Here is a 27,623-nt window from a genome sequence, read left to right as displayed (position 1 = left end):
TGTGTGTGATTTCAATTTTTAACGTAGCTTTAACAATTTTTCAGTCATATTACTGCGATGTCTAAAGTGTGGCAGTTTAAAGTGATGATTAGCACTGGGGCATCATGCCGCAGACATGTAGCATGATGTTCCACCCAGTCACATGGATGTGTAACAATCCCAATATACCATCATGCACGTCACAACTAATGGAAACAACCTTTTCACCCTGAAGTATGTTCCAGTTGTCTTGGGGCCTTTTTTCTTAAAAACTGGAATTTGCATTTAAAGATTTTTGCCTATTTTGGCCTTATTTTTGCTTTCTGCTGATATTCCATTCAGTCCTATACATACAATACAATACATACATGCATTCTTCAAAGTCAACTGTTCTTTGACATGTTCCAACCTTTGGATTTTTCTTACCCAGCTTGAGTGCCTTGAGGCACATGCACCAATGATTTCATCTCATGTATACAAAAGTGTTCGCCAAACACAGCTCTATGCCTAGCCGTTGTGTCCCCAGCTAATTGTAGTTAGATCACCATGTGTACAATGATGAAATCTCCCTGTGACAAAGCCGTAGAGTTACTAGACAGACATGGAAATTAATAGTTTCATGTCTCTATGTGAAAAAATATTATGAGTAAATAAAGAAGAAGAAACAAAGAGGGGAAAAAATTACCTTGACCATGAAGATAAAATATTTATTGTGATGAATGCCATCAAATAGCACAGCAAGTTTAACATGGTTCATACCTGAACCTCAGTTTTTGAAGATATAAAGCTTAAACAAAAGCAAAAGTTGCAATCCCTCCCATAAGCATATTGGAAGTGACTAAATGTCCAGATGAGAAGAACCAGTAGTTGTCACAAAGTTTAATTTTCCAAATTCTTTACACCACTGACATAGCTCTTGTTTGTCCATTAAAATCGTACTGAATTTTGTAAATTCAAGGAAAGACCTTATTCCAATTACTAAACCAAGCATCACACACTTTCTTGTACTTAGCTAATGTTCCATCTTAACTATCAGTTCTAGCAACTTCAGTACTCTTCTGAATCTCATTACAATCTTTGTCAATTTCCTGTTTAACACCAAATTACTGAATGGCGTTTTGTCTAAGTCTTGACATATCTTGATTTTGAGGTCATATGCATTACTTATTCAGCTGCATGAGGAAATGAACAAGGTAATTAAAGCTCAAGCTGTTCACTTGATGTTAAGGTAATCATAAAACTTCAAATACTGACCTATGACCCATAATGAGTCATTTTCTACTGATAATGTAAAAGTATACCAAGTTTCATCCGTTAATATCTAATGGCAACAAAGTTACAGATCAGAATGGTTTGGTTTATGGGGTTCAATGCCATTTTTCATCACATCATAGGATATACATGGCTATCGGTACATTTGGTGGTGCAAGAACCAATGAACCATGGGAGGCTGCTGCAAGTCTGATTACATACACATACATTACATACACGTTGTCAAACTGAAGCAGGTAGGTGAGCTGTAATCTCAGCCACCTGAAGCTGCATTTACCAGAATGGAAAGTGTGTCATAAAACTTGCAATATAAAGTTGTGACAATGAACACGGAATGCAACACAGCTTCCAATAATGATCTATGAGTATACCAAGTTTCTTCCCTTAATCTTCAACATCTCTCTTGTGTTACATACATGCCAACCTCTGGCAATGAAAAAGTGTAATCCAAGAGGAAAAAAAAAAAAGTAATCCGAGTAGAAAAAGAGTAATCCACATATAACATGATATAAATTCAATGAGGATATGTACAAAATGATTTATCCCTCTGGAATTTTAACATCAATTACTGCTTCAAGTTTTTGTATATAACACTCTGAGCTTTAAAAATCAACAGATTCTCATATTGCATTTCAAAACACTTTGTACCAGCTGAGACTATGAATTTTTGCACACCAGTAGAGCATGAAGTACTGGGTTACAGAGCCTGGATTTGAATTTAGTTTTCATAACTTGACAAAGAAGTTTATGTCTCACAGTTACTGGGTCTTTTAGCTGGGAAATAAGATGAAAAAAATCAACTCTGTCAGCATGAAGTACATTGTCAGGTAGACTGCCAACCTGACACTTCAAGAGTTCTTCTAATTTATCAGCAGCCTTACCTGCAGCATGGTGCATCATACGACAGAGACAACCTGATATGTACAATGATGGAGACATTTTTCAAAATATAGAATGCAAGTCCTTTATGAATTCCAGTCATCACTGGTGCAGTATCAGCTGAAAACCCCATACGTTTCTGCCAACTTATGATTATTCAAAGCATTATCAAGCACATGATGAAAATGGTTCCTCCAGTGGAATTTACTGTTAATTCTGGTAATGAAAGAACAGCACTCTTACTTTGCCCTTTTCGTTGTCAAAGTCTCTTACACAGACTGGGTAAAACTTTGTCATAATCACTACTACTGTCTGTTGCAATACTAAACTGCCCAATTTTCATGGCTTCTGCAATTTTAAGTGAAGTGTCTTCTCCTAAACATCTAACAATATTAGCTGATTTTGTTCTTGCACATGCATATTTTCTGGAATTTTGAAATCAGGAAACATCTGTTTAAACAAAGGACCAATGTAGTCTTCTACCACTAGGGGTAGTCCATGTTCTATTAAGAACTCGGTAGATAACACCTCTGCAGTTATAAAACTCGTGTCCACAATTTAGTTCTGCTGTAAAAAGGAAGTTACCTTAGTAATGGAGTTAGTAAAATGAGCTAATTCAAGGTTGCTTTGTTTTACCATCATGGCCAATATTAAAATCCTTTCCACATAGCCTGTAAGGGGCGTGAAGCTTGCCCTAGAAAGGAACGCTGTATTGTGTCATTCATGTATTCATCTCTGAATCGGTTTTTCGTCTTTCCCTAATCCATCTATGAAACTATTTGAAAAATATTTTTGCTCTAACACATGCATCTACTAGAATAAATCTGACTCAACTTTTAGCACCAATACCTACAGACCGGTTCTGTACCATATTAGAACAGAGAATCTGTGAGCAAAAATTATAAGTTAGAAAACCAGTCTGTTCTCTCCTTAACTAAGCCATACATCTGCTATAAATAGAAACCATGGTCAAAAATACAAACCAGCATGCTTCTTGGAAATAGTTCAACTGAACTACTAAATAGAACATAATACTGTTAGGAAAGTGCATGCAAGTCTTTGGACAAACACACTCTTATGCCGTAGTTACATAGAAGCAGTCTTTTCTAGAATACGGTCTGTGGGATTAATGAGATGTTAATAAAAATGAGAAAACAAATTATTAATTGTTCTGAGAGGGGGATATACAGAAAACACGTAATCTGAATAGTTACGCATAAGGCGTAATTTAGTGACAGAAAAAAGTGTAATGATTACGCCAAAAGCATAATGGTTGGCATGTATGGTGATACTACAGGATGTAAACTGTGATGGAAATTTTAAAAAATGAGCCATGGCTTTGACCTTGAAAACAGAACCTCCAGTGTGGTACACGACACCTTCTCATGATCTAAATATGCCAAGTTTCATCCCTTGATCTGAAAATCTTAACTTATAGAATGAAATGGAAATGGTCAGGAAAAACCTGAAATATTGACTCCTGACCTTGAAGACAAGACACAATGTGGCATGTAACATGTCCTGTAATGATGTATATCACAAGTTTCAGTCCTTAATGTCAACTGGCTTGAATGTTAAAGAGTAAAAAAGGAATGTTAAGAGTAAGCAAAATATACTGAGCCATGAAACTGGCTCTTGAATATAGGACCCCCAATGAAGTATGCAACCTTCCAATGATGATGTATACCATATTTCATATCTCAATCTAAAATGGCTTTAAATTTCAAGGGTGGAAATAAAAGCGATACAGAGACAGAGGGAATGAAAAATCCTCTGCTTTTAGCAAGAATATGTACAATATTATCATTTTTTGAAAAATATCTCCCTAGACTTGGCTGACCAGGCTAAATTAAGACCAATGCTTACTCTAGCCTAGTCCTACAACGTTTGACACATCACCCGATATTTTTGTTCTGTGGGGTGATGGGTCTTACTGCCTAACTAATGGCGCTGTGTAGTGTGTTTTGATGTCAACTAACAGTGTAATGAAAGTTAAATTTTCAGGAATATCACACACCCCTGGCAATCAATAACGACGCTTTCCGACAAAGTAAATGTTTTTGCCAGACTTTACTTACCCTGATGTCTTTTCTCTTAGACATTCAAATTCTCACAAAAGACATGGACCTGTTTTCGAGTTTCGTTGGCCTACATTTCAGTTGGCTGGAAAGGGATGAAAGCTGGGAATGCCGAATCCGGTTAAGTGGAAATATTATTCTTTAATAAAAACAAATAAAAATATAATATGCCTATTGGAACTGTAAGCAACGTTTTGTTTCGTTCAAGAAACATATCCTCCATATGAACCTACTTAAACATACTTCGACATACTTTGACTACCGTACATTGCAACAAATTCAAATGTATGTCAATGGAACATGAAAATGCATCCATTTGCTACTGTCATATTTTCATTCCACCAGAATAAAGACAGTACAGTAAGTTTATTAACTACACATAAATTAGTGAAAGAGTGTCAATATAGGCAGCCAAGTGATTGAGATATTCCTGAAACTTTGACTACTTTGTCAACCGACATCGGAACAGGATATACAAGGCCAATATTTGGGTAGTAAGACATAGCACTAAAACAAAAACATGTGTTATGTCTTACATTGTAGGACTAACTCTAGCCCTGAATCTAATCAAGAACAAACTTAAGGGAATGTTTCCTTTCGTTTTTCTCTCCAATGACACCTTCTGGACAGGAGGCTGGCCATGTCATCCTCACCTTGTTGGAGGTTAGTTTTTTTAAAACCTGCAATAAAAGATCAAGAAGGGAAAAGAAAACAGAAGCAATCTGATATAGACAATCTTCTATTTAATGCAAGCCACACATATCACACATACCAGTATCTCACAATATTCAATATTCACAACAAACCCTCTAGATGAGTAAGATTTTGATCCAAATTTGACGATCTTCAAACATGTAAAAAGTGTACAACACATAAAACAATAAATTTTTAAAAAATTATAAACAATTAGATGCTGCTGCTTAACTCTTAACAAGATAATTCTGTAAACTGATGTTACTCATCTAAAGTTTCCACAAGCAATCGGTTACCTTCCTTTCAAAATTCCATGTTTTAAAATCCTTCATGAATGAATCAATTTTGTAAATGGCACACTTTCCAAGTAAAATGAAGGTTCTAGCAATCTCCATACAATAAACAATCCAGACTTCGAGAATATACACTCGGCATTTGTCTTTCCCATGAGTGTCATACATTCCACTTGAGAAGACACGCATCATTCACTTTCGAAGGACCTCGCAACACTGCTATAAAATCCAGCTTCTAGCACACATCTTGCAAGTTCACGCAGTAACATCCAGTCTATGTCACACTTAATTCAGTATTTCCAGTCCTGTGTTTGAATTCGAAGATATGGTTTACATCCAAGTTTCTTGTAGAAGAATATAAATTACATTAGATAGGATTTGTTCTCATAAATTAGCATTAATTTCCTATAGTTTAATTCCATTTTCTGATGTACCTTACAAGAATTTATCATACATTACCATAACTGAGATACCCCGCCCCAAAAAAATTAATTCATACAGCTGACTGCAAATACAGCTCTCCCTCATTTTAACACAGTAATTGGCATTCATAAATGCTGATGAAATTATGTACTACCCAATGTATAATCAGAAAGCTCGTTGAGTAACAAAATGCCACAAAAAAAAAACAAGATAAAATTTTGCTTTTTATGATCACAAAATGATATCGCCAGGTCACAGTGAGTGTGCACTCAAACTAGTCAAATAATGTAGTGTATAAAAACCATGTTTTCCCTTGAGCATGATTATCAGTCTTTGGCAAAATGATCTAGTTAACGCATTTTCTGTATCTCAATAGTGATACTAAATACATTTTTGATCACAGAACGTGATTGTTAATCTGAACAATTTATTGGGACATTAATTACTGCAAAAACACTTCAATAACATGGTCATACATTAAACACATGATGAAAATGAACCATGATCTGCCTAAAATGGTTTAATTTTAACTTGCTCTGAACATTTTCCCGTAATTAAGTAGAAACCCTCTAAACACCGGCAACTGATGCCATTTCTTTCATCTAGTTGAGAAAATCAATATAAACCACCAAGATCTGAACCAGAATTACATCATTAATTCTTGAGAGATGTTGAACTTGTGTAACTGAGATTATCAGTAAAACCAGCACAAGTGTCAATATTCTGAAACAGAAATTTACAACCGTGGAGAATTGCAATTACTTGAGTATTACAGGCTATACTGCAAACCTTCAATCACTGGTCGTTGGATTGAATAAGACAAGTTCATTACACATTTATATAATATGTGTTTTTTCCTGCCAAATATGCTGTTTCACGCCAAATGGAGGATAAATGAATGCATGCTCAGAAATATTGCTTTGACTGACCTATAATGGGTGCACAGCTCTTTAAGCCAACCAGCCAATTTGACACTTTGGTTTGTGACGAGGCAATTTTAAGTATCCTTTTGTTAATAAGAATAAAATAGAGCTAAACATTTCCACAATGTTAAGCTTTATAAAAAAAATTCTTTTTTTGAAATCTTAATTGGGTTCTTGGTGCAACTGTGTTGTATCCAGGATAACGATGGAAAGCTGTGATTTGTTAACTCCATGTTATACTGAAACATTATACTCTAATGAAAATGAATAGAAACCAATTACACATGGCAAAATATATGTAACACAACATAAGAAATCCAATATAAATTTAAACGTTACAAAAATTATAACTACAGATATACATACTAGTCTTTGTTTCTCCACTAGAGCTTGCTTTAGATGAATACTGTAGTACCATACAAAGCAAACATAAAATGGACATATCTCAAACCCATTAATGCTTACAGCTCTTTCATTCAATTTGACCCAAACATGTTATCAAACTGACCTTTTACAGCCCAATTTTTCAGACTCTAAATGATGCCCCGTTTTTAGACTTCAAATCCAATTTTGATGTCGCACAAAATCCTCAAGCCTGTATCACTGTTAGATAGCTGTAATATAAATGATGATTAGTTCCATCCCCCTTGGCGAGTTGCTCCTCCACCCCACCCTTGGTAACCCCCTGCTGCACTGTCTGATTGCTGTCCCCAACCCCAGTTTGAAGCTGACCCCTGGGAGGTGGAGTAACTGCCTGGCTGGGTAGCAGTATGATGTGCATTATCCCCAGTACTTCCCTGCGGAGGGGCTCCTGGTGTTCCCCCTGGCCCCCAACCTTGCTGCTGAAGAACAGCCTGTGCAGCTGCCAACATGGCCGAGTTAAAGAAATTCATCCCCAAGCTATTCATCTCTGGCATGTTCCCGGGTTTTCCCCCAAGATTTCCCTGACCATGTTGTGGATTCCAGCCTGGCGGCCCTCCTTGTTGGTAAACTCCTTTAGATGGGATCTGGACCTTCTTTTCCCCATGTCTGTCTGTTCCTTTAGGGGCAGCATAACTGACATGAACACTGACTCCCTTAATAATATGATCCTCCCCACAAAGACTTTGAGCAACTTCTGGGTCAGCAAAACTAACAAAGGCAAAAGAGCGGAATGGTTTGGGGATGAAAACATCTACCACTTCGCCAAAGCGACTGAAATACGCTTTAAGGTCTTCCCCTTTAATATCTTCTGTGCAACGAGCAATGAAGACCTTCCGGCTGACCAAATGTTGGGCTCCTTCCTGCAAAAGAAAATAAAATATTACCGAAAGAAGCATACAAAAGTCCACTGAAGGGACTGCAGGAATTTAAGATAAAACCACTGTTAAATGCTTAGTGCTGAAACCATTTTGGACAGTCTTCAGCAACAAGAAGATTTTCAAATCAGCTGCAGTGGTGGACATATTGATGCCAGATTGGTACTATGTTCATTTAGGACCAATAAGCTGTCATAAGAAGTCTTCTTGTGGAAATTCCATATTGATATGACTTCCCATTTTAAAGCAGGAACAAAATGGCAGCAATGGTGACCATACTGGACATCAGATCAGCACCACTTTAATTTAGAACCAACAAAATATGACAAGAAGACTTCTGGTGAACACAACAAATTGATACAACTTTTCATTCTGGAAAAGTGACAATAGTATGAATTTAAAGATGGCTGGCATGGTGGCCATACATTATATCAGATTCACAACATTTACATTTAGGACCAACTAGATATCACAAGTATTCTAGTGAAGCACAATATTAATATGCCCTCTCATCTAGGAGAAGTAGCCATAACAAGATTTTCCATTTGGAGCCATAATGGAAGTCAGATTGGCCCATTTTCATTCAGGACCAACTAGACATGACACAAAGTCTATCAGTGAAAATGACAACCTGATATAACACCCATTCATAAGTACTGATATCATGAGTCGCTGTGGAGACCCTACTGGATGTCTAACCAGTACCATTTTCATTTTCATATAGGATCAACTAGACATCAAATAAAAATCAGTATGTGATTCAAGAGATGTAGCCACAACAAGATTTTCAACATCAACACTGGTGGCCATATTAGATATCAGATCAGTACCATTTCAATTAAAACCAACAAGCCATAATAACAAATCTTCTGGTGAAAACTCATATCAATATGCCTTACCATTCAGAAGGAGCAGTAATAAGATTTTCACCATTTCTGCAGTGCTAGCCATAATGGACATAAGATTGATACCACTTTCATTTTGGACCAAACAAACATCACAAGAAACCTTTTTGGTCAAAACCCTATGACTTTTTTTGTCAACCTGCCATTGCTGACGAGCCTGTCCCAGTTTTCAGTAAGGTGTAAAAAACATATCAAACTGCTTTTGTAAAGCTGCAAAATGTAATTAACAGTTCAGTATTCGAAACATGCAGTGAAGATAAACATTATGTTCAACTGAAAAGTTTGAAAAGTACGCACAAACTCTAATTCCAAACCATATGCAGCTCAATGGCTTGTTGCTCTCTCTCAACTTGATGTAATTCTTGGAAATTCTTTTTCCATTTCACATGGCGACAGCAATCGTATCTCCCACTACGAGTCATACTCAAATTGGCATGTGATGTCCAATAAAAGTAATTGTGTCCCTTCCAGCTTTCATTCACAAGAATCTGAATATTCCTTTTTATTCTTCTGTGTTAATTATTAACACTTTCAAGAGACTTATTTCCCTTTCATCTTAAAATTGCTTGACACAATTGTAAAAAAATTCTATAATCAACAGTTTGATCATGCAGACAATTCGCCTGAACAAATATGTGCATTTTAAAGCATCTGAGGTGCTCGTGTAAAGTTAGTCTGGTTCCCTGACTAATTTCACTAATTCTAATATGAAACCCGGATCTAAATCCAACAAGGATGAACAAATGTTTCCGGATTTTTTAGCAATGACCATTTATCCGTAATTTTTGCTTTTATGCCGTAAGCCTGTATTTTTAAGGGTAAATTTCATAAAACTTTAGACAAAATCATAAGGGTTGGCAGATCTGCCTAGGAACTCAGAACAATCAACAATCTTATCATCTCTGACAAGCTAGGATGAGATTGCACTTCCATTATGCAGGAGATGTGGGACATGCTCGGTGATGTCTACGACTCCCATAAATGGGGAAATGTGCATGATCCATCCTGGGACAGAAAATCTGGCTACTTATGTGAACCAGAAAGAGCTTCTGATATTTCCTGGGATTACAGAGTCAGCAACTTCCTTGAGTTGGAAGTGCCATAGCCCCTCCCTGGAATACAGTCAGACCATCTGCAAAGAAGAATTGGTTGCTTTATTCTTCCTGCTTTGGTGTAAGCTGCAACTTTCAGCAAAGTCCCACACTTCAGCTGCCCATAAAGCTCCTCCTAGGAGGAAACTATGGACTACAACCAGGAAAAAAGAAAAACAAATTGCTCATTAACAAATCAGATAAAAAAAAAATATTTTAGATGTTTGAGTTTAACTCGTTCACAGAGTATCTATAAACACAGTACAATCTTCATTATTATGGATCATGACCTTGACCCTGATATCATGGATAGAACAATGAACTGTGAACTTGTACCCAGATGCTAATGTTTGGTTATGTCAACAATTAACAATGTCTGGGAAAATCCTAAATTACTGAACTATCATAATGTAAGGAATTCTTCAAATATATCCACAAACCATATTTCATAAAAAATGCATCCATGATTGTTATCGGACTCACAGTCCAGTAAATATATCAAAAGTCCCCAAAAGAGATCTACACTCCACTGACTGAAGACAAAAAATTGAGTGTTGAAATCATATCTTATGTTCTTGAACCAGAACAAAATCTTATAAATGGCAACTATGGCAGCCATATCAGACATATGATCGGCACCATTTTCATTTAGGATCTAATGGACATCACTGGATGTCTTGAAGAAACCGCAATGTCAATATGACTATCAATTCAGGAGTAGTGATAAGATTTTCAAGAAGGCCATTGTGGCAAGTATACGGAATATAAGATTGGGACCAATTTAAGTCTTCGTCAAAACCACATCAGTGTGACCATATAACGTATTCAGTGGAGTAACAACAAGATTTTCAAGATGGCCATCACAAAAGACATACTGACCATTAGACTGGCACCATTTTCATTTAGGACCAACTAGACGCTGTACATACATGCCACCCACCCCCAGAGACATAAGTGTAATTATTTCTATTTTAAGTAGCAAAAGGCAAACATATAGTGTAATCTATATAGAACACATGCCAGAATTACAGAACATATATAAAAAAATACATTTATTTTGCTACTAACCTGGTTCTGCAGTAGGTCAAAATTCTTGTCACAAAGGGCAAGATCCATATGGATTAGAATCAGAATACAAGTACAAAATATGCTGAAAAATTATTTAAATCAGGACTCACTTTAACTAGTCTATCTTTCACTGAATGATCATGAACTGAAATTCTGTTCTCTGAGAGCTTATTACATTACTCTCATATTCTTCTTTTAAAATCTGTAAAGAGGTGTTGATTTGTCCTTTATTTTTTATTGTATAACATCCACAACTCACATCGTACAGCATTTTGCATAACATCTGGCACCATGTTGTTTAAAAGTATAAACTGATCCGCCAACTAGCTGATCAATATAACAAATCTGTGAGGAAAAGTTCTTATTTGAAGAAACCCTTCTGTTTTCTTGGAAATGGGTTATATACAGTTGTTGTACATAGCAAAAAGGGAAAGTACACTTATGCTATTCTTATGCAGCAGTCATCTTTTTAAGAATATTCTCAAATTTTTATGAGTGGAATTAAAGAGATGATAATAAAAATGAGAAACTTTTTATTGCTTTATTGTTATTTGTTTTTTTTATCAAAAAAAGCATAATGCATATACAGGCAAGTGTCAAACGTAAGTTTCATTAAGGTCAACTAAATATCATGGCCTTCTGGAGATAGCCCCAAGATGATATGCTCATCCATTCATCAGGAGTAGTAATAATATGTCTGAGTAACTAGCCTTCAGATGAACATAAAAATTTGAAGTCAATCCTCAAAGTAGTCTAAGAGTAATGATGTGCGTGTGAATGTCATTTAAATTTTTAATGTAGCTTTAACAATTTTTCAGTCATATCGCTATGATGTATGCATTGTGTCAGTTTATCGTGATGTCTAGCACTGGGGCATCATGTTACAGACATGTAGTACAATGTCCCACCCAGTCATGTTATCCTGACACCAAGCTGACCAGTCCTAACAGTAACCTCCTAATGCTGAGCACCTAGCGAGGCAGCTGTTAGTACCATTTTTATAAGTCTTTGGTATGAGTCAGCCAGGGTTCGAACCCGTGACCTTCCACTGATAACATACCTGGATGACAAACAAGGGGCTAACATACAAGTTCTTCTGATCTTTGAACTTAAAATCAGAGTGCCAACTATCAACTTGCTGATTAGAATGCAACTAAATACAATATTTCATCAAAATTACATTGTATATTTGCAAGTTTACAGTGTTTTTACACACAACTAAAGTACAAAATGCAATGACCTTTATCAGATCTGCATCATTTCATTTAAGAGGCATAGTGATAAAGATATCTGCTCAATGTCCACTTTGGTAGCATAATTTTCCGCCGGAACCACCTAAATAATGATGGTGTTTTAGTGAAAATCCGATGTCAACATGACCATCTACTTTCTAATTTCCTTTATTGTCTTACTGACATAGTTTCTTTTTTCAAGATTTAAATTCATATCATCTAGCTTTAGATCTTAATATAACACCTTTTATGCATTTTTTCCTGGATTCCTCTAATTCTGCATTTTTTTCTCTAAATTTTCCAGGGTTTCCCCATCTATGTTATCTGACTGTCCCCCACCCCCAAATTTCTTTTATTTCCTGCTCAATTTTCTTTAATTTTTCCTGTATCTCTTTTGTTTTCCTAATAGAATAACATAGTTTCAGATCTTATTTTCATTTTCAGAATTTCAAAGAACATTTGATCATTACAGAAAAGAGAAACATGGACAGAGTCATCTTTATTTCCACCTACATAATATTCATTTACAGTGTCAGTTATACACATTTTGACCAAATTGGTATACTCAATGTTCCTCAACAGATGGGCATAAAATGTCCAATATCCTTTTCCCCATGGACATGTTGAAAAAGCCACACTCAAGACAATAGCTGAATGATCAGTCTTATGCCCTGGTAAGATACATGCATCAGCTGTATTCATATGAATGTCATCCAATACAAGAAAGTAATCTAATCTACTTTGTTTCAAGGAAGATTTTTGCCTCCAGGTATACATCTTTAAGTCTTGATTGGAATTTCGCCAGGGATCAATTAATTCCAATTCGTTTTCTCAGGTCTTGAATCGCTGCCCTAGAGTGTTGGTGTTTGTCATATAAAATATTATAAGTATCCAAATTTAAGTCTCGAACAGTGTTCCAGTCTCCACACACTAAAATTGATGAGTTCTCAAAAAATAAGATCTCCTCCTTTAACTTTCTAAAAAAGCTAGGATCATCATCATTATAACCATACAAATTCATGAGGGTTATTCTGTTGCCATTAATTGTAATATCTAAAATAATAAATCTCCCTTGACTGTCACATCTTTTTCTATGAATTATAAATTCAAAAGTATTTCTAAAAAATATTGCAACCCCAGCACTATTATTAGAGCAGTGGCTAAATATACATTTGTATCCCCATTCAGCTGCCCAATATATTTCATCGTTCTCTATACTATGAGTTTCTTACAAACATACTATAGATACATTCTTTTGTTTTACACAGTGAAAAATGTCCCTTCATTTAAAGACTGAACCTTGCAGGCCTCTAACATTTATAGATATAATTTTTATGCTATTATCCATGAAAACAGCATAACTTTTACATATACATTTCTTGTACAGGAATCTATGAAGTAATTATCACCTTGAGTTTATCATGCATGGCTTTCACACTCACACAGAATACAAACGTCCACAATAAAATCATCCATGGTGTTACAGTACATGCTGTAGATTTGGCTGCAGTTAACATTGATACAGTATACTATGGACAACAAGTGAAGCAACTCCATTTGCGATAACTCTTATGCACCTCTGACAGACCTTACCAGAGCTAAGACATTTTTGTAAACCAAAAGGCACAGATTAACAAGAGTATAAATTACAAATTAATGAATGAAAGAAGGGGTAAAAGGGAAGAAAAAGAAAGTATGAATGAGCGCATACATGGAAGTGGTGGGTGATTGAATGATTGAGCAAGAATGGGAGACTGAAAAATGACCATCTACATAATGCTAGTGTTTTTTGAAAATCCAATGACAACATGACCATCTACATAATACTAGTGTTTTAGTGAAAATCCAATGTCAACATGACCATCTACATAATGCTAGTGTTTTAGCGAAAACCCAGTGTCAATATGACCATCTACATAATGCTAGTATTTTAGTAAAAATCCAATGTCAACATGACCATCCACATAATGCTAGTGTTTTAGTGAAAATCCAATGTCAACATGACCATCTACATAATGCTATTGTTTTAGTGAAAATCCAATGTCAACATGACCATCTACATAATGCTAAAATCCAATGTCAACATGACCATCTACGTAATGCTAAAATTAATGTCAACATGACCATCTACATAATGCTATTGTTTTAGTGAAAATCCAATGTCAACATGACCATCTACATAATGCTAAAATCCAATGTCAACATGACTATCTACATAATGCTAAAATCCAATGTCAACATGACCATCTATATAATGCTAAAATCCAATGTCAACATGACCATCTACATAATGCTAAAATCCAATGTCAACATGACTATCTACATAATGCTAAAATCCAATGTCAACATGACCATCTACATAATGCTAAAATCCAATGTCAACATGACCATCTACATAATGCTAAAATCCAATGTCAACATGACCATCTACATAATGCTAAAATCCAATGTCAACATGACCATCTACATAATGCTAAAATCCAATGTCAACATGACTATCTACATAATGCTAAAATCCAATGTCAACATGACTATCTACATAATGCTAAAATCCAATGTCAACATGACCATCTATATAATGCTAAAATCCAATGTCAACATGACCATCTACATAATGCTAAAATCCAATGTCAACATGACTATCTACATAATGCTAAAATCCAATGTCAACATGACTATCTACATAATGCTAAAATCCAATGTCAACATGACCATCTACATAATGCTAAAATCCAATGTCAACATGACCATCTACATAATGCTAAAATCCAATGTCAACATGACCATCTACATAATGCTAAAATCCAATGTCAACATGACCATCTACATAATGCTAAAATCCAATGTCAACATGACCATCTACATAATGCTAAAATCCAATGTCAACATGACCATCTACATAATGCTAAAATCCAATGTCAACATGACTATCTACATAATGCTAAAATCCAATGTCAACATGACCATCTACATAATGCTAAAATCCAATGTCAACATGACTATCTACATAATGCTAAAATCCAATGTCAACATGACCATCTACATAATGCTAAAATCCAATGTCAACATGACCATCTACATAATGCTAAAATCCAATGTCAACATGACCATCTACATAATGCTAAAATCCAATGTCAACATGACCATCTACATAATGCTAAAATCCAATGTCAACATGACCATCTACATAATGCTAAAATCCAATGTCAACATGACTATCTACATAATGCTAAAATCCAATGTCAACATGACTATCTACATAATGCTAAAATCCAATGTCAACATGACCATCTGTTCAGAAGAAATAGTCAAAACAAGATTCTCAAGATCAGCAATTTTCTTAAGTTGAATCAAAAATCAGTTTGCTATATAAACTACTAATTTCACACAAAAAATCTCTAATTGTTTTTTTAGAACACATCAGTGTGACTATCCAATCAAGACAAATATATGTAATGAGATGTTTCACTATTAGCACTGTTGTGGCCATGTTATGAGACCATTTCTGCATCATTCAATTTTGGAATTGTTTTAATGAAAACCTCATAGAACCATCTATTCATCAAAAGCAGCAATAATAAGACTTTCAAGGTTGCATCAATGGTTGCTGTTCATTTAATATCAACTGGAAGTCATACAATGTCATATATCAAAACTTGATGTGAATGTGACCATCTGTTTAAGAGCAGTAGCGATGAAATTTTAAACATGGTAGGTATGGTGTAGTTCTGATTGGAATCATTTTCAAATTTGAGCAAACTACACAGAAAGTCTTTTTAATGAAACCTTCATGCTGCGACAACCATCTTTGGAGGATTAAGATTTCAAGATGGCTGCAATAGTGGCACTATTTCCATTTCAATTCACAGTACAACTCAAGAAATCTTCAGTGAAAAGACCACATCTCCGCTATAGTCCATCCAAAAGAATTCAAGATAACATTCTCAGGATTGCTGCTATGGTGGCCTTTGTTGGAGGTTTAATCAGTACCAATTTCACTGAGGACCAAATATTTATCACAAGTCATTCAATTAAACCCGATGTTGCTGCAACCATGTGTTGAAGAGAAGGAGCAATAACAAGATTTTCAAGACCAATGCAACAGCTAACTTGAAAGTTGTTTCAACACCATTTTCTTTGGGACTAGCAAGACATTAAAATAAATATTTTAGTGAAACTCCAACTAAATTTTCTTTAACCTTCACTTCTACACATCATTTAAACCAAGAAACTCAGACTTTGCATTTTCAGATTACCTTATTTGTCAAAATTCATTACAAACAATAGCTGGACAAAAAAAAGTGCTGAATAACGCACTGCTGAAAGTGATATAACAAATATAAAGAAAAGGTTCCTTGGAGTGAAAAAGCTGCTATGAGACAATTTAATTGGTTCCCTTGAAATGATTCATGAACCCCATATCTACATGAGGAAAGCGCAATACAAACAAAATTTTGAGGAAAGCGCAATACAAACAAAATTTTGTTCAAGAAAGGTAACTGAATCAATGCAAACAGTGTCAGGATGACAAATCAATCTTCTCAAAACTCTGATATTCTATCATTTGAAGAACATGTACCAGGTCTAGAGTTGTCTGTATAATGCTATGCAGTAAAATAAAAGAATTATGAAATAATGCTTACGTTAGAATTGGGAATAGTGACATCACACCATCTACCATCAATGTTATGCCGTTGTGACATACATCGCATCTGGTCATCATACTTGTTGAATCGAATGAAACCATATCCCTTCGACAGCCCAGTTTTGGGATCTCTTTTTACCTGCCAATAAAATTTGGTAAACTAAAACTACAGTTAAAATCATACAAGTCATGTAGGCAATTATTTCAATACTAGGTGTCATTTTTTATAATTTTATTATACATACCTTTAAATGGCAATCATTTACTTTATTTGGATCCTCATACAACCATAGTCCTTTGGAAGGTCATTATTCACATGCCCCAAATAAAATGTATGGCATAAATGTTAAAGTATGTGGACATTTTCAGATGAGATCAGTCTAAAGGTGTGACATCACAATGAGAGCTACACATGCTCATAAATTTGTGCTACCCTATATTTGGACGATTACGCTCGATGTGTACTTTTCTTGCCCAGTTTAATACATGGTCAATACTGTAAAGGTCCATAGTGATTGATAATTTTCATCTTGAGGTTTCATGTTAGCAGTTAAGGTGCAGATTATTCAATATTCAGGAGTGAATAAACTTTGGTAAAGCAAAATCATTATTTTAAACCAACAATTTATATTGAAGAGGAGTAAATGCACATACTTGACCTGTATGACTTTTACTATAAATGTTACAAGCTGTGAAAATTGTAAGTTAAAAAAATTTCATCTATTTGATTCTTGTGACTTAGAACTGCATATGCTTTTCTACAAAAATATACAGATTTATCCTCTATCATACTGGTGCTAGACCATCTTTTAGCCAAGTGGTAATTTGGGGTTTCTGACCCGTGTACCAAACTAATGGTCACTGTAATGTAAAATGGAAACCTGCTATACACCACACATTTTTCAACTGCATAACATGGAATTCACCAGAAGTGTTATGGGGTTTAATGTCCCTGGTTTCAAAGAGGCAAAAGGTAAACAAAAAGTCATATTTCCATTACACAAAATCGATCGAGCAGTTTTTGAGAAGTCATTTCAAAACTTTTCTGTTTTTAGCAATGGTCAACTTCTATTCAGTAGTTTTTACTAAGTCATTTCTGAATTATTCTATTTTAGAAATAACTGCCATATTTGATGGGAAATCAACATCACATGTATATATTTGAAATCTCACTTTGCCAGAATGCTTTTTTATTTGGTCTAAATTCTGCTCAGAAGTTCCTGAAGTTAATGATTTTCAGTTTTTAAGGGACATATATGATAACAGATTATCTGTCATTTGTAAAAACTGAAGGCATTTTGGTACCATTAAGCTTTCTGTCAAATTTTCTAAAATCCTGTGAAGCACTTTTGAGAAGTCGTTTACAGGCTGTTATATTTTTAATCATAAGGGAAATATCTGATGGTGAATTGGAAACATCTGTATAAACTTTAAAGGCCTTCATGCCAGGATACTTCCATTTAAACATACATGGTACCAGGGAAGGCAGGTTTATAAAAATATATCCCAGGGTACTTTGATTTCACAGAGTTCATATTAAAATGACAAGAAATTTTAAATTGCATATATGGGTGAGTATCGCACTTTAAAAGTGTGATCCCAGGTCCATCGCATTTCTTAATTGCACAGCCCTTACTGCCAAGTGTGACTGAGGTGACTGTGTGGTTTTTGAGAAAGTTCAGAAAAAGCAATTGTTGACAGATGTAGGGCCGTAACATAACTCACTAGGGGAGCTAACACATATAGCCTCTGGTATGGAATTATATTTGTCCTTTATTAATTTATTCATTTGTAAATGAATGGAACATAACATCATCTGCATGCATAAATGTACATGGCAGAATAAAACAATAAGTGATCAATCTATCAAAGACCTGATTGTCCTCACCTGGGACAGAACAAGTTCACCAAACTGACTAAAGTAATTCCTTAGATCATCCTCAGTGCTTTTCCATGGCAACCCTAATACAATCAGGTCACTGCATTTCTTCTGCTGGTCAACCCTTTTTGTCTTGGCACTGATGTTCTCAGTGACTTCATCTCCTTTGCGTTTGTTGTCTGTGTTAGAAAATAAAAATGTCTTCATGAGTTAAGTAATCAAGTAAACACAAATCATTTACCCATATACAAATCATATAATTAACAGATATTAAGCAGAAAATTAAAACAGTTTAATGAAAACCAGATGCAGATATGTTTGTTTACCTGTGACTACTAGTGGCACACATAACCACCAAGTCATGCAGACCTGTCAACCCTAGCAAGACCTTCCCAGTACGGCAAGTGTTTTTTTCCCCCATTAGTTAGACCAGTTTTCAGTAAGGTGTAACAAAATATCATGTACTGCTATTTTAAAGTTGGAAAATGTACATTTATCATATTCAGAACCTATATTTAAGACTTATTCAGGGACTGTAAACATTACGTTAAACTATAAAGTTTGCAAAGTACACTCTGACCTTCATTACCTCCAATAGTTTCACAAACTGTTACAAACCCTATGGCACTCAATGGCTTCTTACTATCTTTCAATTTAACAATTCTTGAAAAAAAATTCTTCCACATCATGATGGCAATTATAATTCACACCATAAGACATGACCAATATATTTAATTGTTGCCCTTCCTGCTTTTCCCCAAAGAATAGGAATATTTCCTTTTATTCTTCTGTATTGACTATTAATACATTTTAAGGCATATAATCCTTGCCAACCTGAACATTGTTTGATGCCATTATTTAAAAGATTCTATATGCAACAGCTTGATCATGCAGACATTTTCATCAAAAATATGTGCAGTTTAAAGCATCTGAGGTACTCCTGTAAATTTAGTGTGATTCCCAAACCAACTCCACTAAATCTAATATGAAACCAGGTTCCGAATTAAATCCAGACAAACCAATATCTGGATTTACTGCAAGAAGCATATTTCTGTAAGTTTTGTTTTTTATTCCAAAGTCCTATATCAAAAATGGACTCTTTCACAACTCCAGGGCCAACATGGCAGATTACCTAAATACAGACTACCGTATTTACCATATATGTTGGGGCACCGTATTTGTTGTGACACCATAAATTAATTTTGAAAGTAATTTTTTTTGTGTACTGTATGTTCTGGGACACATTGTATTTTTGAGTTGTGGGACACCCTTTAAATCATTCAAAAATTACATTTCTGAAAATACACTCCAACCGACATTATCTTTTTAAAAAAATTATAAAACTGTGTACTCTTTGATCCACTGCAGCATCATCTCATCAACACAACCCTTCTCCTGCATATTTTATTAGCTTTCTATTACCATGAAAAATTATCATTAGAGGCAACACATCACCTGAAGCAGAAACTGCAAGGACTAAAGTCAGATCGTTTCAAAGGTGCACAAGTCTCACACTTTTCTCACAAGTCTCACACTTTTGACCACCATCTTATTGTCAGTCCATCCAGGAATGAGATCAAAGTACACTAGAATTTCATCCATGTTAATAATCATACTGTCAGCAAAATCATCTGCTTCTCTTCTGTATTTCATGAATTCATCAAATGATTTTATTTTCTCAAAATCTTCTGGGTGACACTGGGTCATCGCTATCCATGTACGATGCACAATAATGTGTCACTTTAAAAACTGTTCCATTGTTTCAATTTATTTTCAAAATTCCTGTGATCACCACCACCTGGGCTTCTATGTGCCTGGCATCTGTAGTTATAATACAAACGGGCATTAATGTCTGTGGGTAAATACCATTCACAGAAATAACTTGCTTTAACGATACTTTTGTAACCTGTACTAGCAAAATGACTGTCACTTGCACACAAGTGAATATATTTTCAAATGATTTTTACTTGCAAGATACTGTCATATAGTTCACCTGGATATAATTCAATTTTGGTTATTTGGTACCTAACACCATGTGAATTGCAGCTGTCTTCAAAATATTAGTTGATTATTTCCCTCTCATTTGCAAAATCTGCTTCTCTTCTGGTCTTCACGAATTCATCAAATGATGTTATTTTCTCCAACTCTTCTGAGCGATGCTGGGTCATCGATGTCAGTGCATGAAGCACTATACTGTGTCACTTTAAAATCTGTTCCAATGTTTCAATTTATTTTCAAAATTCCCGTGAATACCGGTGAAAATGAACCAAAGTTAGCTTCCACATCTCAGCCATCTTTGTATATTCGTCAAAGAAAATCAAATCAAAAGCAAAAATCAGCACACTTAAAAGCCGGTTTCTGAGGTCGGCTTGCTTTGCAGTAAAATAACCTTTGTACTGATATCCTTCTATAAAAAAATAATCCAAAAGTCTGCGTACAAGATCAGCTTGCTTTGTAATAAAAATAAACTTTGTCTTTGATGTCCTGTCGGTAAGTTCAAAGAATGAGTTTACTGCTCTCTGCCAGGTGTATTTATTCACCACCGGGCTTCTATGTGATTGGCATATGTAGTTACAATACAAACAGGCACTGATGTCTGCAGGCAAATAGTATACACAGCAATAACTTGCTTTAATGATGCTTTTATAACCCGTGCTTGCAAAGAGACAGTCACACTTGCACTCAAGTGAATGTGTTTTCAAATGACGATTTTATATGTAAGATACTGTCATATAGTTCACCTGGATATAATTCATTTTTGGTTATTTTGCACCTAACACCGTATCATGCGTGAATGACAGTTGTCTTCAAGATATCAGTTGATTATTTCCCTCTTGTTTGTGATTTTGCTGGATTCAGTTTTCACTCAGATAACATATTCAAACCTTTGAGCACAACCGAAACATGTTACAATATGGAAGTCTACGCTACATATACAGAGTTCGTGGATATATTTTAGTCGATAATGCTCATGATGACAAAAAAGGAATAAAGGATAACAATACAAGGTTAGTTTCTTTTTATTATCAAATAAGTGTTTTATCTATTTTATTGCAACCCGAAATTTATTTCGTTTCTTAAGTCTTGGGACATATGACCTAGGTGAAAAAGTTTCACCATAAGTTCTGGGACATGAAAAGAATGCATTATTTTATCATGTCCCAATATATACAGTAAATATGGCACTCCTTCTAGCACGTGTTCAAGTGTTGAAATCATTCACACACAAAACAAATTATGTAACTTTATCTATATTCTGAGATGTACACATGAACATTTACTGAGCTACAGGCATAGACATCTTTTGCGATGCTGAGCTGAATATTAACAACTATTGATAAGTGGTTGATCATTTATAACACCTTACTAACTGGGAAGAAACAAGTTTGCCTTAATGAACATATTTCATGGGACATCTGAGTGTTAATAATGGCGTATAGACAGCATCTTTGAAGTCATAAAGACTTAAAGCCTCACAATTCTAATGCATACTTCAGGGAAATTCTGGTGCACAGTACATCCATTGGTAGAACCCCTGCATCATCTCCTTTATTGTTAGTTGTACTACTATTTGTGAAATGCATCACTGAATTTTCCTGATAATAGGACACCTCAGTGTGCACATGACTTGTCCATGCAAAGTATTTTTAAATATTAATGTTATTATTCATCATAATCATTTATGTTTACATTGATGCCAAATGGATCCAAACTTCAGTAGGACGAATTTTTTTTAATTCTTCACTTTCACTCGTTGTCTCTAATTATTAAACAGCATACATGATTTTATGAAAAAAAAATTCTTTTATTCATGCCTGTGTCTGTCTTTTGGTGAAAACTTCCAAGTCCAGGGGTTTCTATGTGCTTGATGAACCATGTTAAACAACCGGTATGTATAAGTCAATCAAGTCACTTATTATGCTAACAGGTAACTCTATTGCAGAATGGTCTGAGACAGAAAAGAAAATATACTTCTCTGAACAATTGTGATTTAATAATACATGCCAGTGTACGACAATACCAAAGTAAATGGAAGTGGGATGTATCTCACCGTTTAGTGCAAGTTTTTTTGTCATATAAAATCCACAAGCAAATTTTGTTTTGTTTACAAGATCACTGCCCTGTGACAACTGATGGACACTGTGACTAAGTTTCACACTTAACAGGCCCTCAGTTATTTTCTGGTCAAGGTTTTTCCTTGAAACAAAATTGCTGACTGCTTTCCAATAATCCTCCAAGCTACTTTCATCCTGTGGAGGAAGTTTCTGAGTTGAACACGAGATGTATTCTTGCATTTCATATTTCTCAGTCTGTGCTTTTTTTAGTACTGAGAGAAAGAAAATGTTTTGGCATTATGACATAAACTGAACTAAAACATATCACGAGCCCTCAAAAAGTTTAATTAATAATAATAAAAATAATAATAATAATCTTTATTTTTCAACTGAGGTACAGTAGATTTCAACAAAAGAAATGGTATGTGCTGTAGACAGTCTTTAAACTAATTCTGTCCTACCACTGGTAGGATCACATGTATGCTGATGGGCAATCAAAACGATTGCTGATATTTGATCAAAAGTTCAATCAATTAAGACATAATGTAATCCCTCTACCTATAAATATCATAAACAACGATAATTATTTCAAAACAATTTAACTCTGATTCAATTATGCCCACCTAAGCATGACATCTATGACCTGTTTGTTCTGCCCAGTTCATAGTGAGTTCAAATCGGTTGATATTATTGGCTGATAACGTGCAAACAGTAGATCATATAAAATTTTAATCTGTGGTTCATACAGTCAATTTGCTAAGGACAGCACCAGCTTAAGTGGGAAAATATGCCAGAGATGATTCAAGAGTAATTAAGATCGATGCTCTGACCCAAAACAGCATGCATTATTAAAACTCAAGGTTGGAATTACCAATCATCAGAAACAAGTAAAATCTAAATTCCAAGCATCAAAACCCAAGGTTAAGAATCTACCATTGTGAACTCGTTGACAATTAAAACCTCATTTGATGTTATTATGACCTGATATTTCTTCAAAGACAGTTAAGAACAGTAACCAGAGAAAAATTATATGTCTGAGTAGTAAAAAAACACAATACAACACACCATATTTTAAATGGTTTTACAACTCATACAGAAATACACATCTGCTAAGAAGCAAATACTGGGTAACCAGTCCAATATATTAATATGGCTGCTGCAACCAACAGTTAAGGTGTGAAGTGCCCCACGTCCTCTGAAAGAACATGATGTCTCAACAGAATCCTTTAAAAATTCTCAATTGCCTTTCTCCAGCATTGGGACAAGTGCAAAAGTGTTCATTATGTGTAATGAGTGACTTAAAATCAGTTTCAAAATTGCGCATGTCCCCCTTCATTTTTGTAAAAAATGCACTTGCCTGACTGAGATATTGGACTATTCCCGGACGTCAGGGGATCCAATATGAACTGCCCTGATAGGAAAAATGAAAAATTCATGAATACCAGATGGACCCAAGTATTTAGCCAGCAGATATGTTTTACATTTGCCAAAAGAAACAATAAAATAATCAAATTTTTTTTTATTTGCCACCCAATACTGTGGCACCAAATTACACCAAAAGACAGACCATTTATTATATATATATATATATATATATATATATATATATATATATATATATATATATATATATATATATATATATAATATTCCATACAATTTACAGATGAGTTTACCATCAACATCATAACAAATTACATTGGCTAATTAGGATGACTTACATACTGTATATGGTCTTACTTGTATTGCTTAAACATACTTTTGGAGAGGAATTGGACAAATTAATTCCTTAAGCAGTGGGGTTCAAATGTATATAGATTCAACTGAGATTTGTAACTTCCAGTGTGAATGTACACTAATACAAAATACATTTTCATGCCCCATTTTTGACAAAGCATCATAAACTCCCAGTTCTCGTGAGAATGCATCTCTCAATGACATCATGACCACGAACATTTGTTTACACTGGTCAGCACAGTAACATAGTCAAGATGTGGTTTATAAAATCCTGCCATTGTCAGCTGTGAATTAAAACAAAGATGCATACCATGAAGAAATTCCATGTGCAACAAACAGGATGGAATATTGCCCTTTCTTTCTTTGACCAAAAATAACGTACTGGTTTTACTGATAACCTGGTTTTTTCAGTCAACCAATAAGGGCAATATTCTATTCAGGGTGAGAAGTTGTTGTTGTTGTTGTTGTGGGGTTTAACGCCATTTTTCAGCACGATAGGCTATACATGGCGACCAGTATTAATGGTGGAGGAAGAACCCGGAAAACCCCGGAAAGAACCACCGACCCACGAGAAGCTACTGGCAAGCTTTCTCACATGCCCACATTGGCTGAATCTTAGACTCGAACCGCCGCAGACAGAGGTGAGATGGCAGTGATCCGTAACGAAGAGCGCTTTAGACCACTCGGCCACTCGGGGCCCCCAGGGTGAGAAGTAAAACGCTATTATGTGAAAGAGACACAACAATGAATAGGATGTCATGTGTTTACGTCTTGTTTATGGGGGAAAATTACTAAAGAATTCTGAAACTATACACCGAAGAGTTTAATGAGAATCCCGTTCAAGCAGCAAGTTGTCATGTTGGGTAGCAGACAATTTTGTATGTGTGGGACAACTTCTTGCAAAACTGGAAAACTGGAAACTTGAATTAAGATGCAAAACCTTTTTATGGTATATAATTCCATCTTTTCAATAATGGATTTATCTGCATGATTCTAAAAAATACATAGTAAATAGGATTTTCTGGGTTACAGGTTCAAGAAGGTCATGGAGTGTGTCTTCATGTTGACATTTATAGTCTGACAATACAAACCCATTTGCATCCCCCAACTGATTTAAATAATGGATAAAACGTGCAAGGAACTTAGTCGATTCATTCACTGATTTATAGTTTCTAACCTGACTGTGAGTAGAGTGGCCCTAACACCGTGATCTTATGCACGTTTCATGCTTAACGAAGTTTTCAGTGTAACAGACGGACATGCTCAGATCCATTTCCAGTTTCTGGACAAGTCCATTTTCAGAAAAGGGGTGTATCACGACTACAGATGTACATACATAAGTCGTCTGCTTCCGATATTTACAATGTCAAATTAAGCAAAGGAAAATAATGACAACTACAAATTTGCTTTTCATGTGGATTTAACAAGCGATTTAATTTCTATATTCACATATGCAAAGGGATATAATTCCAAACTCTCAACGTTATGTAATTTACGAAATTATTCAGCAGTTGCCGAACATGATGAACTAGGTCTTTATGTTGTCTGATGGAAATAAACTACCCTATAGTGTACGCAACATGGTACCGTGTTAATATGGAAAGTCTGTTAAGCATGAAAGAGTACAGGGGAGGCCAGCAATAGTGCCATTCTGGTCCGTCAGGTTAGAAATTACAAATCAATGATTCAATTGACTTAGTTCTGTGCACATTTTATCACATTAAATGTTCTCGTTTTTTAAATCTGTAGGGGGGTACAAACAAACGGGGAAGTCAGACTATAGTCCTACATGTAAGACTTGATGCTGATATTTATGTTGAGGGCGTCAAGGTCTTACAGCCTAACTAATGACTCTCTGTAGCATGTTTTGATGTCGTTAACATTGTTACGAAAGTCAAATTTTCAGGAATATTTCAAACGATTGACAACTAAAATAACACTTTTCTACAAAGTAAATTCATAATGTTTTAGTCAGTCTTTACTTACTTTTGTCTCTAATAAATTCAAATTCCCACAAAAGAAATGGACCTATTTTCATGTTTTGTTGGCCTACATTTCAATTGGCTGGAAAGCGATGAAAGCCGGGGATGCCGAAATCGGGTCAAGTTGAAATATTATTCTTTAACGAAACGAATAAAAATATATTATGCCTATTGGAACTGTAAGCAGCGGTTCATTTCGTTCAAGAAACTTATCCCCAACATGTACCTACTTGAACTTACTTTGGCATACCTCGACTACTGTCGCATTGCAACAAATTCAAATGTACGTCAACGGAACGTGAAAATGCGTCCATTTGCTATATCATATTTTCATTCCGCCAGGATAAAAACAGCACAGTAAGTATATTAATTACACATAAATTTGTGTAAGTGTGTCTACATAGGCTGCCAAGTGTGTGAGCTGTTCCTGAAACTCTGATTACTCATTCCGATGTCAGCGACATCGGAACACGCTATACAAGGCTGTTATTTGGACAGTAAGACATAGCACCTAAACAAAATAACATGTGCTATGTCTTACATGTAGGACTGTCAGACTATAGAAATCATTTTCATATGCATTTCAAGTCAAAATGGGGGGTATCTTTGTACTTTATGAATATCACTTAAATAAAGTACGATCGTTCTTTCTTGATTATAAAAAAAAAGGGATTTTTGACCCAAAATAACACGTGATCCTATGTGTACAGAAATGAAGTATCGTTGCGCAGAATTACCCCACACGCAGAATTGGCCGACATGGTGGTATACTGAAGTGCCTACTGAAAGTAGTAAAGACGCCTCAAAACCGACGACTTAATAGTGTTACCTTTAATGCTAAGCTTCGTAAAGATAAATAAACCAACCTTTAGGAAAGACTACAATGTATACATGCGAGCCCCAATGACTCTCGGGAGGGTGTAAATGTCCATCAGTCAGTCTTATTCCACGGTAATTGCCTGTCTGTGGATTCCGGTATTTTAACCCACAAGCGGTGGGGAACTGGGCAGCTAATGTGCTCAACAACAAGGTTCCGTCTTCTTCACTTGGTATTTCTATTGGCTCTTCGCTCTCATCATCTGTTACCTGAATATACTGACTCATATTTTCTATCTTAATGCAGGTCATTAAGAAGCTGTTTTCCGTACAAAATGGATGCCGCCTTACGCTAGACTTCTTTCTGGTCTTGCT

At 35.3% G+C, this 27,623-nt stretch overlaps 1 protein-coding gene across 3 annotated transcripts; it reads right to left on the bottom strand.

Annotated features, from left to right (window-relative positions):
- Positions 1 to 672: 672 nt before the first annotated feature.
- On the bottom strand, positions 673 to 27,623 carry LOC149780328 (TAR DNA-binding protein 43-like). Of its 3 annotated transcripts, XR_016415055.1 has the most exons (6): positions 27,299 to 27,623; positions 24,071 to 24,124; positions 18,668 to 18,837; positions 16,778 to 16,918; positions 7,049 to 7,823; positions 673 to 4,888 (listed from the first exon to the last, which is right to left on the bottom strand). XR_016415055.1 is itself a non-coding variant. In XM_089937205.1 (5 exons), exons 1-5 carry the CDS (start codon positions 27,558 to 27,560, stop codon positions 7,173 to 7,175), a joined length of 1,278 nt encoding a protein of 425 aa, XP_089793331.1. In that variant the 5' UTR covers positions 27,561 to 27,623; the 3' UTR covers positions 4,935 to 7,172. The 3 variants fall into 3 exon arrangements, 2 of the variants coding, with proteins under 2 accessions (XP_089793331.1, XP_089793332.1); XM_089937205.1 differs by lacking the exon at positions 673 to 4,888 and having other exon boundaries at positions 4,935 to 7,823; XM_089937206.1 differs by lacking the exons at positions 673 to 4,888; positions 24,071 to 24,124 and having other exon boundaries at positions 4,935 to 7,823; positions 27,299 to 27,622.

Source organism: Sinohyriopsis cumingii, chromosome 16, assembly GCF_028554795.1.
Source record: "Sinohyriopsis cumingii isolate HCF-2022 chromosome 16, ASM2855479v2, whole genome shotgun sequence".
Taxonomy (NCBI): domain Eukaryota; kingdom Metazoa; phylum Mollusca; class Bivalvia; order Unionida; family Unionidae; genus Sinohyriopsis; species Sinohyriopsis cumingii.
The sequence above is the reverse complement of the archived record's forward strand: the minus strand, read 5'-3'. Positions and strand labels throughout refer to the sequence as shown.